This window comes from Manihot esculenta, chromosome 13, assembly GCF_001659605.2.
Source record: "Manihot esculenta cultivar AM560-2 chromosome 13, M.esculenta_v8, whole genome shotgun sequence".
NCBI lineage: Eukaryota > Viridiplantae > Streptophyta > Magnoliopsida > Malpighiales > Euphorbiaceae > Manihot > Manihot esculenta.
The window spans coordinates 6,912,404-6,927,188 of NC_035173.2; the positions used below are offsets into that span (position 1 = coordinate 6,912,404).

General features: G+C 30.7%; 2 protein-coding genes across 3 annotated transcripts; both read right to left on the bottom strand.

Moving 5' to 3' along the window:
- Positions 1 to 5,337: 5,337 nt before the first annotated feature.
- LOC110629091 (heavy metal-associated isoprenylated plant protein 47) lies at positions 5,338 to 6,182 on the bottom strand. Of its 2 annotated transcripts, none has more exons than XM_021775958.2 (3): positions 6,030 to 6,182; positions 5,840 to 5,918; positions 5,338 to 5,740 (listed from the first exon to the last, which is right to left on the bottom strand). In XM_021775958.2, the coding sequence occupies exons 1-3, from the start codon at positions 6,036 to 6,038 to the stop codon at positions 5,469 to 5,471; spliced, it is 360 nt and encodes a 119-aa protein (XP_021631650.1). In that variant the 5' UTR covers positions 6,039 to 6,182; the 3' UTR covers positions 5,338 to 5,468. The 2 variants fall into 2 exon arrangements, with proteins under 2 accessions (XP_021631650.1, XP_021631649.1); XM_021775957.2 differs by having other exon boundaries at positions 5,840 to 5,921.
- Positions 6,183 to 13,216: 7,034 nt separating this feature from the next.
- Positions 13,217 to 14,232, bottom strand: LOC110629090 (disease resistance protein Pik-1). The gene is made up of 3 exons (XM_021775956.2): positions 14,073 to 14,232; positions 13,894 to 13,972; positions 13,217 to 13,790 (listed from the first exon to the last, which is right to left on the bottom strand). The coding sequence occupies exons 1-3, from the start codon at positions 14,076 to 14,078 to the stop codon at positions 13,510 to 13,512; spliced, it is 366 nt and encodes a 121-aa protein (XP_021631648.1). The 5' UTR covers positions 14,079 to 14,232; the 3' UTR covers positions 13,217 to 13,509.
- Between the last annotated feature and the right edge of the window lie 553 nt (positions 14,233 to 14,785).

A 14,785-nucleotide genomic window follows, 5' to 3' on the forward strand; every position in this document is an offset into this window, starting at 1 on the left:
GACCCGACTTAAGCCTGTTCCAGAACTTGCCTCTCTTTCCTCTGAATTTCTCCCATCTCTTCTTACTTGCACTTGCTGTACTCTGTGAGGAGGAACCTGGTTTAACACCAGAAGACTGTGCCTTGACTACACCTTGACTTATGGCACTGGCCTCCATCTTTCTAGCAGCATCCACAATAGAGTGGAAACTTTCCTTCTCCGCATGAAGAATCAAAGAGAAATACCTGGGATGAAGCCTTGTGGCATATCTCTTTGCCTTCTTCTGGTCTGTATCATATGCCTGACCGACATATGGCAACAATTCCAGGAACTTATCTGTATATTCATCAACGCTCATCTCCTCCGTCTGTCTCAACTGCTCAAACTCCACAACCTTTAGTTCCCTGGAACTGTCAGGAAAAGCCCATCCAGCAAATTCGTTGGCGAACTCTTCCCATGTCATACTCTCCAGTCTCGAGTCCACATAGTTCTTGAACCATTCTCTAGCTTTCTTACACTTTAAAGTGAACCCTGCCATCTCAATGGCTCTACCGTCATCTGCTCCCAACTCACTTGTTATCATTCTGACTGCACTGAGATACTCAAAGGGATCATCTCCTGTATTGAATTTAGCGGTCATCTTCACCTTACTTCCCCCTGCAGAACTGGGTTGCTGTGCTTCCACAACAGGGGCTACTGGTTCAGGAGGTGGTGGTGAAGGAACTGGTTCCCTCACTTCAGGCTGTACTGGACTTGGATGAACAGGTGGGGGTGGATACATGTGATATGGTGGATAGAAGGAAGGATAGGGCATATATGGCATGTAGGGTGGATATGGGGCAAAGCTGGAGTAATCCGACGTGCCTCCCATCGGATACTCTGGGCCCTGTGGAAAGGGTGGATAGCCAAATCCCGAGGCCTGCACGCCTCCCTGGGACTCCCCCATACCTTCTTCTGACCTTCCTACACCCATGCTTACGTCTCTACTCTGATCCTCTTCCGTCACACCTCTTTCTTCTACTGACCTTCCCCCTCTGCTTACTCCTCTCCTGCTCTCGTCAGAAGACCTTCTCGGGTCTCGTGACGTTCCTTCCCTGCTTGACCTGTGAGATCTTGCCCTTGGCAAGGCAGGTGGACGAGCAGCTGTACCCTCACTTACAGGTGGGACTCCAGTCAATCTCGCGGATCGACGAGTTCCTCGCATCGTAACTCTCTGGACAACAACAAAATCACATAACACATAAGCAACACATCAATAAAGGCACATGCATAACTCATGGCATTGCACATCAGCAGAACATCCTATCCTTGTGGACATGTTTTTCCTATGGTGCTTGACCTGCTAAACCTCTCTATGAGCCCAACTCTCTCTCTATAGGTCCGACCATGTGAACCTAGGGCTCTGATACCAATCTGTAACAGCCCGGAAACCGAACTGCCACCGGCACTAGGATCCAGATCGACTTAAAGTCGCCGGGACCCGTAGTAAGCCTGCTATCCTGTGTATATACCTGTGAAATCCCATACATGATCATACATTTGCTGTAAAAACATAAAAGTTTTCTTCATTCCAAGGCTTAACCTGTGCATGCACTCTCTCTGTGCTCTACTAATCCCTACTAGAGCTCCTCATGGCTCTAGGCGGATCAAACTCATAATGTTAAGCCTGGTTTTGCTCATAAACATACAACAATAAAGAAACATACATAAACTGATCATGTGACTCCACAAAGGGATTACAAGTCTTATAAGGCAAGCACCATTCTATACGCTGTACATACACTGTACATATACACTATCTCTATACATTTCCATGTCCACACTAGCTATTACACCACTCTGAACTCTTCCTGTACCCTGCTGAGTTCTCTCTGACCTCTGAACCTGCACAACTGGAGTTAGGGGAGAGGGATGAGCTACGATAGCCCAGTGAGTAGAATAGTCAAATAACAGGTGATAAAACATGCTCTCATGGAATGCAACACATAATCACATCACCTCGGCCGGACGGATCAAAACTCCCTCTATCTCATCTGGGGTACCTAAGTACCATGTGCCTGGTCCCCGTAGGGCTGTTCCAGGTCTTTGTGTGCCTGGTCCCCGTAGGGCTGTTCCAGGTCTTTCCTCTGAGGGCTAATGAATCCTCACGAAGTCCGTGCCGTCTCACATAAGCAATGTACAAGGAGCCATGCCAAGTACAAGGATAGATGCAATGCGGCATATTCGTGTTCACTAATGCACTCACCCTAAGCACATTCATGATGCATGAAGCATGATAAAATATTCAGTTCTCATATTAAAACATTAAGTTAAGTTCCACTCACCTTTGGTTATCTCTGAACTGACTCTGCAGGTTCTGACACTGGACTCACTGCTGACCTCCCTGATTCCTCTGGTCTGTCCCTACACAGGTGGACTCAAATGAGGGACCAAACTCACGCAAGAACATTTCTAAGAAACTCCCCAAAACCCCTCTAACCAATCCTAAAACCATCACATAAAACATGCAAAAGAAAGCTGGACAGGGCACTTTCGGCGGCAAGTTCGGCGGCCGAAACCCCTCTCCAGAGACGAAACTCATGCATGTTCGGCGACACCTTCGGCGGCCGAAGGTCTCGTCCAGAGACGAAACTCACACACTTTCGGCGGCCAAACTCCCTCTTTCGGCGGCCGAAAGTCTCTGTCTAAACCGAAAGCCTAGCTTTCGGAGGCAACCTTTGGCAGCCGAAACTGCCTCCACCAGGGGTTCGGCGGCCGAACCTTCCTTCGGCGGCCAAACCTGGTTTTGCCCGAAGGGCAGAACCCTGCTCTGTTTCATGCAAACTTTGCCCAAAAACCTACAAACATGCATATCAACTACTCCCAACTAGCATATACACATATATATGCACAAAGGGGTCTAAAACTACCCTAAAACCCCAAACAAACATAGCACATAACACTTAAACATGTTTGACCACCACAAATCACCAAAAACCTCACCTAAACCTAAACATGCATACTACCCATACAAACTTCATAAAACCTTTCAAAATCATCAAAGAAGCTCAGGATCTTCCCTTACCTCTTACACAACTTGAGGATGAAGGATCCTAACGTGGAGATATGAAGAAAAGCTCTTCCAAAGCTCCAAGCTTCAAAACGTGGTTCTTTTGCTCAAAACCTTCATAAGTCACCAAAACTCTTAAAACTCTTGAAAGATTTGATGAAAATCATGGAAAACATGAAAGTCAACGTAGGAGAGGCTGAAACTCACCTCTGGCTGCAAGTGGAGGAGAAATAACCTCCTTCCACCGACTCTTGGCCCTTTTATAGGTGGCTGGCCAGACCACCTTCGGCAGCCGAACGTGAAGCCGCAACCATGCAATGTTCGGCGGCCTCGGCGGCCTAAAGTGACCTTCGGCGGCCGAACCTTTGCATTTCTCCCTTGTTGCTTTTCTTTCAACACTCAATGCTTTTCACACTTCAAAACATGAAAACAAGTGAAAATACCTTGGAAAACATATGCATTACCCTTCTCGAGGGTTCCGACACCCGAGATTCCACCGGACTACAGGAATTCCGATGCCGGACTCGAGCCGGGTATTACAGCAGCGGCGAACACATTCCCGCCGGGCTTGGCGAGGGGATTGAAAGGGATGGGTGGTTGATTGTTTGGAGTTGTAGGACTGGAAAAAGAGAACTGCTGCCCCTCTTGAGAAGAGTTCAGGTCATTGGGAGTGTTAAGATTGTTGTTTTCATTGTGATTAGCCATCGTGGATCTCAGTGGGTTTTGTAAGAGTGGAACTTCCGGTGATGAAAAGATCTCCTTCGGTTCCCACAGACGGCGCCAATTGATGATCTGAGATCCCGAAAATAGAGTTTTACAGTGGTTCTATAAGCTTGGAGAAAAACTTAGACCTAGAGGGGAGGTATTTCCCCTTTTATCTGTTTCCTTTGTCTGCTAGTGACGTATAACAGACTGTCTACCATTGGTCCACCTGTCCCTGCCACGTTGATATGAACGTACGAGAAAATTAGATTCCTGCCCCATGCGTAACGGCCTCTGATTCTCCCTGAATGCGCATGCGGATGGACCCACCGGACAGATGGATTGGTTTCCTTTCCGGTTCTAGGCTGGGCCGGAAGATAAAATAAAGGTCGAGCCCAGAGAAGACCTATCTGTTGGGCCGAAAGAGCCGGGCCGGCCTGATGGGGGAAACTAGCTGGAGACCGGTCCTAAAGCTGAGTGGACTGGACCTGTCTCATGCGGGAGGCTTAAAGGCCTCCAAGTAATGGACTGATACCGTGGGTCTGGACCCAGACCGGGGTGGAGAAATCCTGCGGTCATCATATTTAATTGCTATTATTTATATGTAAAATGATGAATAAAAATATATTATATTATTTATTATATATATAATATTATATATAATTTAAAAATGTGATTCTTAAAAAAATAATTTTGAATGTATATACATATTTTTATTATATAAAAAAAATTATAACTAATATAATTATTATAAAATTTTATATTTAAACTTTAACCTGAATTTCTTTTTATTTATTTATTTAAAAAAATAATTTGTATATAAAAAATATTTAGTGTGCTCTTCTTAGGCTAGATGTCAAGGAGAATTCTGTTGATCAGAGTTTAGCAGAATGAAATCATGCTAAATTTTCATGGTTTTCATTAACAAGATTTTTATTTATTAAAAAATATTAAAAATGATAATGTTTTGCATTTTTTTTTTGTATAGTTGGATTGATTTTCCCTGTAGAAAACGACACGTCATACAAGACATTTGAAGTTGAGCAAAGTGGGCCAAGGCCGAGTCCCACTCCAACCAGACTTTTTCTAATTTTTGAATATTCTTCTTTTTATTATTATTTTTTTTCTATGTATCGACTTTGAAGTCAACACAGTTAGTAATAGCGATTATTCAGTATTTCCATTATTATTATTTAAATACTAAAAAATTGACCCTTTAATTAATTGAATAATTAAAAAAATTAATTAATTAATTAATTAGAGATGAAAATTGATATTTGGGCAAGCTATATCTAACATAAGTTTGTCTTCTTCATGAAGACCTCTAATTCTCACCATGAAAACGACATTTGCCATATATAAACCTGATTTCCAGGAAAATCTTAATAAAATGAAGAAGATTCTAAACAATTATACAGAAATTTTAGTGTAATTTCTCTTCACTAATAAGTACAGAAGATGATTACAAGAGAAATTTCCTTGCAATTTTCTTATAATATTTTAAGTTACATTTCACATTATTTTATATTTTTAATATTTAACTAAATAAATTCTAAATTATTCTTAAATTTTTGCTCTTCCTTTTTTTTTCAAACAAATCTTAAAAGTAGATCAATTTTTGGAGTTTAATTATTTAATCTTATAAGAGAGTACATGCATGCATCAAATATCCATCTGCTTAACATTTCTGTTTGAAGTATAATCAAGCAAGAAGCATAAACAAAGTAATGAAAGCAAGCTATATGTATATGTAGAAAGGGTTGGGATTGTGGTGGTAGATATATGGATATGAGCAATCCACTGGTTTAGTCTCCTCTTTCTTTTTCTCCTCTACGTCGTTCATGTCTAGAAGCTCTGCGTGCACTTTAGTTTTTGGCAAAATATAAGTCAAGCAAGGCCATTTCGCCAACTTCTTTCTCAATGAAGCTACGAGTTTCACTGCATCCACTCCTACTCCTACCACCTCTAGCTGGTCCTTATCTTTCTCTCCTAGAGCTGCAGATTGCACTCCTGCTCCATCCGCCGCCCACAAGGAACATAATTAGAAAATTACAAAAATTTAAGAAATAAAAAAATTTATGCATGGTTTGTTTCCTATAATTTAATTACCATCAGTGCTAACTGCAATTTGCAGGGCCTTGGAGCGAGTCTTGCTGTTACCGTTCATGAATACTTTGATCACCATCTTCTTCTGCAGCAACCAAATCCCATAAATATTTAGAAAAAAAATCCAAATAACTTTATTTTGCATGAAAGTTTCAAAATAATAATAATTAGTAATAATGTTGTCGTTGTATACCTTTGTCATGGTCTTGGCTTGAAGCAAACAAATAAGAGAGAGCTTTGATGGGGTGGCGTGTTAATGGTGGTGGAGAGAGTAAGAGGAGATAGGATAAGAGGAGAGGGAATAGGAGGAAGTAGATAGGAGAAAAGAAAGAAGAGAGAGAAGAGGAAGTAGTTAGCGTAGCCAGATGGGTTGTTCTATTTATAGAAGGGACAATGCTGATTTTTTTTTTTCTAAATATATAATTTAATATTTAAAATTTATATTAATTTAAATTTACGTTAAATAAATTTATTAAAAGTAAAAACACCCTTTTCTAAATTTTAATTGTATTTCATTTTGATGGTCGAACTCGAATTTTAAAAAATAATTCATTTCATTTACCAGAAATATAAATATTTTTTATTTTGAATGTAAGTAATATTTATTATAAATATTAATTACGATAAATAGTAATTTCTCTTTTTTGCTTTTAAAAAAGATTTGTACATGACTTGCTTTTCTTAATCAATTTTATATCCTAACCGTGTTAGACACTTTGTAATTAGTTTATTCATCTTAATTTACGGTACAATTTTGACCACATGACGTCCTATTTTAAAATTTAACAAACCATAATTAGTTCTGAGAGTATTTGGTTCAAATTGAAAAAATCGATTCGATTTTTTATTTAATTCGATTGGATTTAATTTTTAATTTTAAAAACTTTCGGTTATTTCTGTTCGGTTCGATTTTAATCAGAAAAAAATCAAAAAAATTGAACTGAACCGATTAGTAATAATAATATATTATTTTCAATAATATAGAGAAATTAAATTATATTAAAATTAAAATATTTTAATTAAATTTTAAAATATTAAAAATAAAATGTAAAAAATAAAAAAATTATTAAAAATCGAAACTGATCAAACCGAACCGAATCGAACCGAATCAGATCGGTTTTATTCAATTCGGTTTCTGACCAAAATAGGTTCAGTTCGGTTTTCATAAATACTAAAATTTCAATTTTTAATTTATTCAATTCGATTTGATTTTGAACTGAACCGACCGAATGCTCACCCCTAATCATAATTAGATCTAAAATATAACTCTCCATATAGGTAATAAACACATTTGAAATTAATCATTTTATAAACATTTAATTAAATTTATGTTAAGAAGATTTATTAAATTCACAAAATATTTTTTTTTAAATTTTAAAATTATTTTATATTTAAAATTTGAATTTAATATTTCTAATTAAGGAGAACGTGCTCATAATAAGGTTTAATTAAATAGAAATTAATAATGAAATATAATATAAATAATATCAGTAAATTTCCTCTGAGAATTTATTGCCTTTGGTTTTTGGATTGGCCGATTTTCTAGCCTTGATGTTTCATTCCCTTCCAACTTTATTTCAAATAAAATTTGTCCAAATCAATTTTAGAAAGTTAGATAAAATTATTTTCTGAGAATTAATTTTAATAAAAAGAAAATATTATCAAAAATTTTATAAAAAAATATTTCATTTAAAATTATTTATATTAAAATTAATTAATTATTGAGAATTGTTTTTTTATTTACTTTTTTTACTTATAGAAGAAATGTTCTTTTTTTTCAAAATTGTGAATGATATCAAAGTTTATCTAATATTAAGTTTGTGGTTCATTTTATTTAAAATTTTTCATTCATAATAAAGTTAATCCATTTTTTTATAAGATTGAAAATAATTTTTTTTTTATTTTTTAATAATAAAAATATTAAAATTATATTTTTAATAATAAAAATTATTTAATATTTATTTATTTATTAAATGATCAATTGCTTTGCTTGATTGATTTTACACAAGGAAGAGAGCCAAGGCCGAGTCCCCGGCGACTAGACTTTTCCAAGTCTTTTGAATTTTCCTTTTTGTTTTTTTTTTCTTCCTTTTGATGTATCAACTTCTGAATGAAAATTTTAGTTAGTATCTAAATTTTATCTATAATAATAATTTGATAATTATTTTTTGCAAATTATACTATTTACTTTTTCTATTAATTTTAAAATTAAATTATTATTTAATCATTAAATATTATAATTATTTACAATTATATTCCCCAATTTTAAAATTAGTTACAGTTTCATCCCACATTCATCTTTTAATCCCTCATGCTTATCTCCTCATCTCTCCCTCTTTTTGTCTCTCTCTCTATATATCTCTCTCCTGTGTGAGAGAAGAAATAAAAAATATATAAAATTATGAATAATTATAAAATTAAGGGATAGAACTGTCAATAATTACAACTTATATGAATTGGTATTTTAATTTTAAAATTATTAGAAAATAAAAATATGAATAGAAGAAATTAAAATGTGAGAGGAAAGTAATCACGGATTAGCATTCGATTGATTTGATTTTAAATCGAACTAAATTGAATAAATTAAAAATTAAAATTTTAATATTTATAAAAACTGAATTAAATCGATTTTGATCAAAAATTGAATCGAATCGAATCAATTTAATTCAGTTCGATTTGATCGGTTTAAATTTTTAATAAATTTTTTATTTTTTACATATTATTTTTAATATTTTTAAATTTAATTAAAATATTTTAATTTTAATATGATCTAATTCCTTTATATTATTGAAAATAATATATTATTATCACTGATCAGTTCGATTCAATTTTTAAAATTTTTTTAATTAAAACTGAACCGAAATAACTGAAATTTTTAAAATTAAAAATTGAATCGAACTGAAATTAATAAAAAATCAAATTAAAATTTTAAATTAATTCAATTCAATAAATTTTTTCAATTTAAACTAAATACTACTTATGTCTTAAAACGTAAGAGATTAAATAATTAAATTTTCAAAATATAATGACCACATTATTATTAGAGATAAAATTTAAAGAATAAATGGTAAATTTTCCACTTTTAGTCAATGGTCTGAGTCGTGATTATTTAGTAGATTTGTTTGTTTCTGTGTGGATCATTGACTATTTTTTTAATTGAAAATTCAATACTTAAATATAAAAAATAATTTTCATCAATGAGATACTGATGGTAGCAAGTTGTGGAATGATCAATATGTTATAATATTTATTTAATTTTTTAAAATAAAAAAAGACTTTAGTAAAAAATTTATTTATTTTTATTTTATATGAAAATTTCAAAATAATAATAATAATAAAATAATAATATTATATACTTTACCATAGTTTTTACTTGAACCAAACAAATAAGGGAGAGCTCTGAGTTTTTAAGGTGGCTTGTTGATGTCGGTGAAGAGTAGAATGAGAGGAGACGAGACAAGACTAGGGGTGTAAACGAGTCAAGGCGTTTGTGAGCTATTCGAGGTTCGATTCGATAAAAAATCGACTGAGTTCGATTCGATTTCTAAACGAGTCAAGTTCGAACTTAATTTTTAGGCTCGTTTGGTAAACGAGCCAAGCTTGAGCTCCATAGTATTCGGCTCGTTAAAACTCGTGAGCTCGACTCGTTTCTGAGTTCATGAGCAGGCTCGTGAATAGACTCGTGAACAATCTCATTAAGTAAACTGAAATTACTATCATAAGAGAAATAAACTAAATCCTGCATATACTTTTATGAGCCAAATCTGAATTTTTTAAAATTCATCTCTATATATTTTATTTACACTCTTAAACTTGCATATATTTAGATCATTAAGATTTAAAAACTCATTTTTATAAGTTTACATGCTAATTTGTAGATATACTTATTTATCTAAAATTATTTTAGTTTTAAACTTTTAGTTTTAAACTTATTAGTTTTAAACTAAAACTCATTATACATTTAAATAAATTAAATTATTCGTGAACTATTTGAGACTCAGCTCGATAAAAGCTCGACTCAGCTCGATAAAAGCTCGACTCGTCTAAACTCGTTTACTAAATGAGCCAAACTTGAGTTTCTTAATACTCGGCTCGAGTTCGATATGAGTAAAGTTTGAATTCGGCTCGAGTTCGAAAAAATTTTAACGAACCAAGTTTGAACTCTTCAAAACTCAGCTTGATCGGTTCGTTTACACCCCTAGGACGAGAAGAGAAAGTAGTTAGCCGTATGAGTTGCGTGGTGCCATTTAACCCTGAGAGTAGACACTGTTGAGTTTGAGATGCATGTATTGTCCTTTTCTTCCTCTTCTTAACTTTTTGTTGTTTGTTTCTATAGAAAGTTTCCTTGCTAATCAATTTTATATCTAACCGTGAAAGACACTTCCTAAATTAGTCTATGGTTCTTAATTTATTGTACAATATTGAAAATTCAAACATCCCATTTTATAATCTATTAGACTTTGGCATCTTCTTATAATCATTTTATCTAAATTAAAAATTTTTCAATTTATTTTTATTATTAAAAGTATGAAAATATTTTTATTAATTTTTTAAATAGATAAATTATATTTAAATATTTAAATTTTATTATAATTAATAGAGTGATTATTATATTTTTGAAAAAGAAAAATTGGGAGGCAAATATTGCAATCAGCTGCCTAAATAACGTAATTGCATAGAAACTGCTGGCGTTCATATCACGAGCTTTATGGAATAAAATAAAGATAAATTACTATTAAAGTATTTAATTTTTGAAAATTTCATTGATGAAATTGATTGATTTTAAAAAATAATAAATTAAGAAATTTCTTAGAAATTTAATAGTAATTCTCTCTTCAAATAATAATCAAAGTCCTTGAAGTCCATGAACGAAGAAGCTGATTACTTTCTTATCGTGTTTTGTTGACTAGGAGCTGCGAGTCCTCTGCAAAGGTTTTCTCTATCTGTTGAGATTCTTCTTCTGTGAATTTTCTTCATTTTTTCTTTATTGAAAATGTTAATTTATTTAAAATAAATTACACTTTAATCCTTAAATTTTAATATAATTAATAGATTAATTTCTATATTTTTAAAACCAAATATTTAAATTTCTTCATAATTAATTATCTAAATTAAATATCACTCCATCTATTTTTGCAATTAAAAGTACAGAACTGCTTTTTTTTTTAAATGGATAAACTAAATTTGAGTTTTTAAATTTCAATATAATTAATGAATCAATTTCAATATTTTTAAAATTATAAGCTTAGACTTTTGTATGATCAATTCGTTATCATCTATTATAATTTAAAAATTTTGATTCTTTATTTTTTATTTAATTAATTTTTAATATTTTTTATCCTTCAATTTTCATTTATTAAAATACTTTAATACTTATAATTTTAAATTTTTCAGAAAATAGTTATAATTTCAGCTATTTTTAAATAGTATCATATAACTTTTAAATAGATTATAAATTTTTATAAAGAGTAGTTTAAGAAAAAATTATACTTTTAAAATAAATTTGACAATTCATTAATTTTGAATTAATGTTTATAATAATAGAAAAATTATAATTTTAAATGAATTAAATATAGAGAGATTTAAAATTTTAGTTTTAAAAATATAAAGACTACGCTGTTAATTACGTTAAAATTTAAAAATTAAAATGTAATTTATTCAATATAAAATTTTTATTTATATTAAAAATAATTTAAGTAATTTATTCAACATAAAATTTTTATTTATATTAAAAATAATTTAAGTGTTTATGAAATATTTTAAATATTTGAAATATTTATTTCTTTTTAACCGGTTGATTAATAAAATTATGGATGAAAAAACTTTTAATTTGAATAAAATGATTATATAAATATTTAAATATTTAATTTTAAAAATATAAAAATCAATCTATTAATTATATTCAATTTTAAAAAATATAAAAATTAATCCGTTAATTATATTTAATTTTAAAAAATATAAAAATCAATTCATTAATTATAATAAAATTTAAAAATTAAAATATAATTTATCCATTTATTTATTATCACATTCATCCTATAATAATTGTTAAAATATTTTTTTTTCTCATATTTATCCATCACTTTACAAATTTCAAGGTAACATTAATTTTTATTTTTTTATATATTTTTAATATTTTTTTTTATTTTTCATACATATTTTTATTAAGTTTAAATTATTTAATTTTAATATGTGAAAAGCATAATTATTTAAAAAATATTTTGAATAAATTATTATAATTTTTATAAATTAAGACTATTAATTAACTTATATTGATTTTGATGAATAAACTATAGATATGGTAGAATAGAGTTAGTAATTTTTTAATATATTTGTAATTAATATACATAAAAAAATAAAATTGATTAGTTCTAATAATAAGTTAACAATGGATAGGGTATTTATAGACAATATAAAATTAGGTAAAAGTCTAAATCAACCCTTAAATTTTTCATCAAATTCAAATAAGCCCCTTTTGTTTTTTTTTTTTCTTTTAGAACCAAATCAAGCCCCAAACTTTACATTTGAATCTAAATAAGTTTTAGCCTAATAAAACATTTTTTTAGTAATTTTAAATATTAAAACTATTTAATATCTTCATTCTTCTGTTTTTATATTTTTTAATTTATTTTATTTAGAATAAGAAATATTTTTATATTTAGATTTAAAAACTAATAATTTATTTTAGAAAATAATATTTATTAATAGATTTCATTTATTTTCAGAAAATAATTTATATTGGAAAAATATTTTTCATGAAAAATATTTTTTAATGAGATAATTTATTATTTATTATTTAATTTTAATTTAAAAAATAAAATTTATTAACAAATCTATATATATAGATTTTAATAAGAATTTTAATATGTGAAAAATGATTTTTTTAAAAAATAACTATTTTTTTATTTATTAAAAAAATATTTTAATGAAATAAAAGTTGAAGGGCTACTGTATTAAATTTTAAAAATAAAAAAATAAACATCCTTTGCTTCATCAACAAAAACAGAGTATACTTCACCACATCCTCTGATTTATGAATTTTTGTAATTGCAAAAATAGAGACACAGAGTTCCAAGTTTTCAGGTTCATGTCTTAAGTTTACGGCTGCAGAATTCAGAAATGGGTGCTTGGGATCTTGGCCTGATGAGTGATGCTCTGGTTAAATCCTTTTTTAATGTAGAAATCCTGGAAAAGTTTTCCCACATGCAATCTAAGTTATAACCTTTTTGGTCTGTTCTTCTTCATAGATCTCTGAATGTTTTGCTGTAAAATTTTCTCACAGTTTTTTCATTTTTTGTCCAATTTTTTCTTTGTTACAGTTATAAGGTTGTTACAATTAATAATATTATGATATAAAAATAAATAATTTATATTAACATATAGCTTAAAATAACTCAAATTAATTTATTGATGATATGAAAAGAAAGAAGAAGAAGAAGAAGACGACTATAACTGTGATAAAATTTTACAGCAAACCAATCAGAAATTTATGAAGAAGAAGAGACCAAATAGATTGCAGCTGGGAAAACTTTTCCAGGATTTGTACAATAAAAAAGGTTTTCAGACGACCATCACTCACGAGCCGAGGTCCCAATCACCCATTTCTGAATTCTGCAGCCGTACACTTAAGACATGAACCTGAAAACTTGGAACTCTGTGTCTGTGTTTTGCAATTACATGATGGAACAGAAGGGATCTTGATACTGCTCTACTGGGTGCACAACCTCATACATATATTGATGATGAGGCACGCTGCCCACATAAGGCCACACCATTTGCTGCACTTTTACTTCTTCTTTTTTCTCTTCTTTCTTTTCTCCCACAGCGCTTACACTCAGCAGCTCTGCTTGCCCAACGCACTTTCTCAGCTGAGTTGTTAGCTTTACAGGGTCGACATCTCCTACCACCTCTATTTGGCTCTTGTCTTGCCCTCCTAAAGCAGCTGATTCGACTCCTACAATCAAAATAAACAAAACCCATCAGCCAAATGAACTAAAATTGCTGAATTTTGCAAGTGGGGATTGAAAATTCAGTCGATTTTTTCTTGTTCTGCTTACCTGAAACGCTGACTGCAATCTTCATGGCTTTAGAGCGAGACTTTTCTCCATTCAAGGGAACTCTGATCACCACCTTTTGCTGCAATTCAGGGAAAGCAAAAACCCAACTCAAATATTAGCATAAATCATTGATACAACACAAAATTAAGTGATTGTTTGTATGATTCAAAATTCATTACCTTCATAGTGTTGGCTTCTTGTCGTGAAGTATTCAGACAAAAAAGAAAAAAAGAAAGAAAGTGTAGTTTGTTTTCTGGGTATGGGAATTGATGAAGCAGGGAATGTGAATTGCTTATGTTTTGTTGGCTTCGACTGTGGTAAGTCCAGCTATTTATAGAGCCTTCTCTATGCTTTTTCCTTCTAGTTTCCGATGAAAAGAAAAGCCTTTTCAGTGTTTAAAAAAAAAAAAAAAAAAAAAAAAACATGGAACCCACACGGAATCTAATTACTGAAATTACAATTTGACCCTTTTATTTTAATAAAATTAAATATTTGGTCTTATCGTTTTAAAACTTAAGATACAAAAGAAAAATAGAAAAATTAAATTTAACCAATTAATTTAATTTGCATTAATATGAGATTTATTTGTATTATTTAAAAATATTTTTTTTTGAATCAATTATTTAAAAATATTTTAAAACTATAATTTTAAATCTAAAAATTAAAGTAGAAAATTCTCTTACAAGATTGTTACCTAATCTAAAAAATAAATAGTCAATTTACGTTAAATATTTGTCTGAATCGATTAATTGTGAATTAAAATTTATTTAAAACATAAATAAATTAATTTTTTAATAAATAAATAAATAAAATTCATTTCAATACTTTTCCATAGATATCACAACAGAAGGTGACGAGATGTTGCAATGCAAGTTGGAAGACACGTTGGACT

Coding starts and splice junctions, on each gene's coding strand:
- LOC110629091 (XM_021775957.2), bottom strand. Junction 5,741..5,839: donor AATTGCAGTTAGCACTGATG/GTAATTAAATTA, acceptor CGGATGGAGCAG/GAGTGCAATCTGCAGCTCTA.
- LOC110629090 (XM_021775956.2), bottom strand. Junction 13,791..13,893: donor GATTGCAGTCAGCGTTTCAG/GTAAGCAGAACA, acceptor TTTTGATTGTAG/GAGTCGAATCAGCTGCTTTA.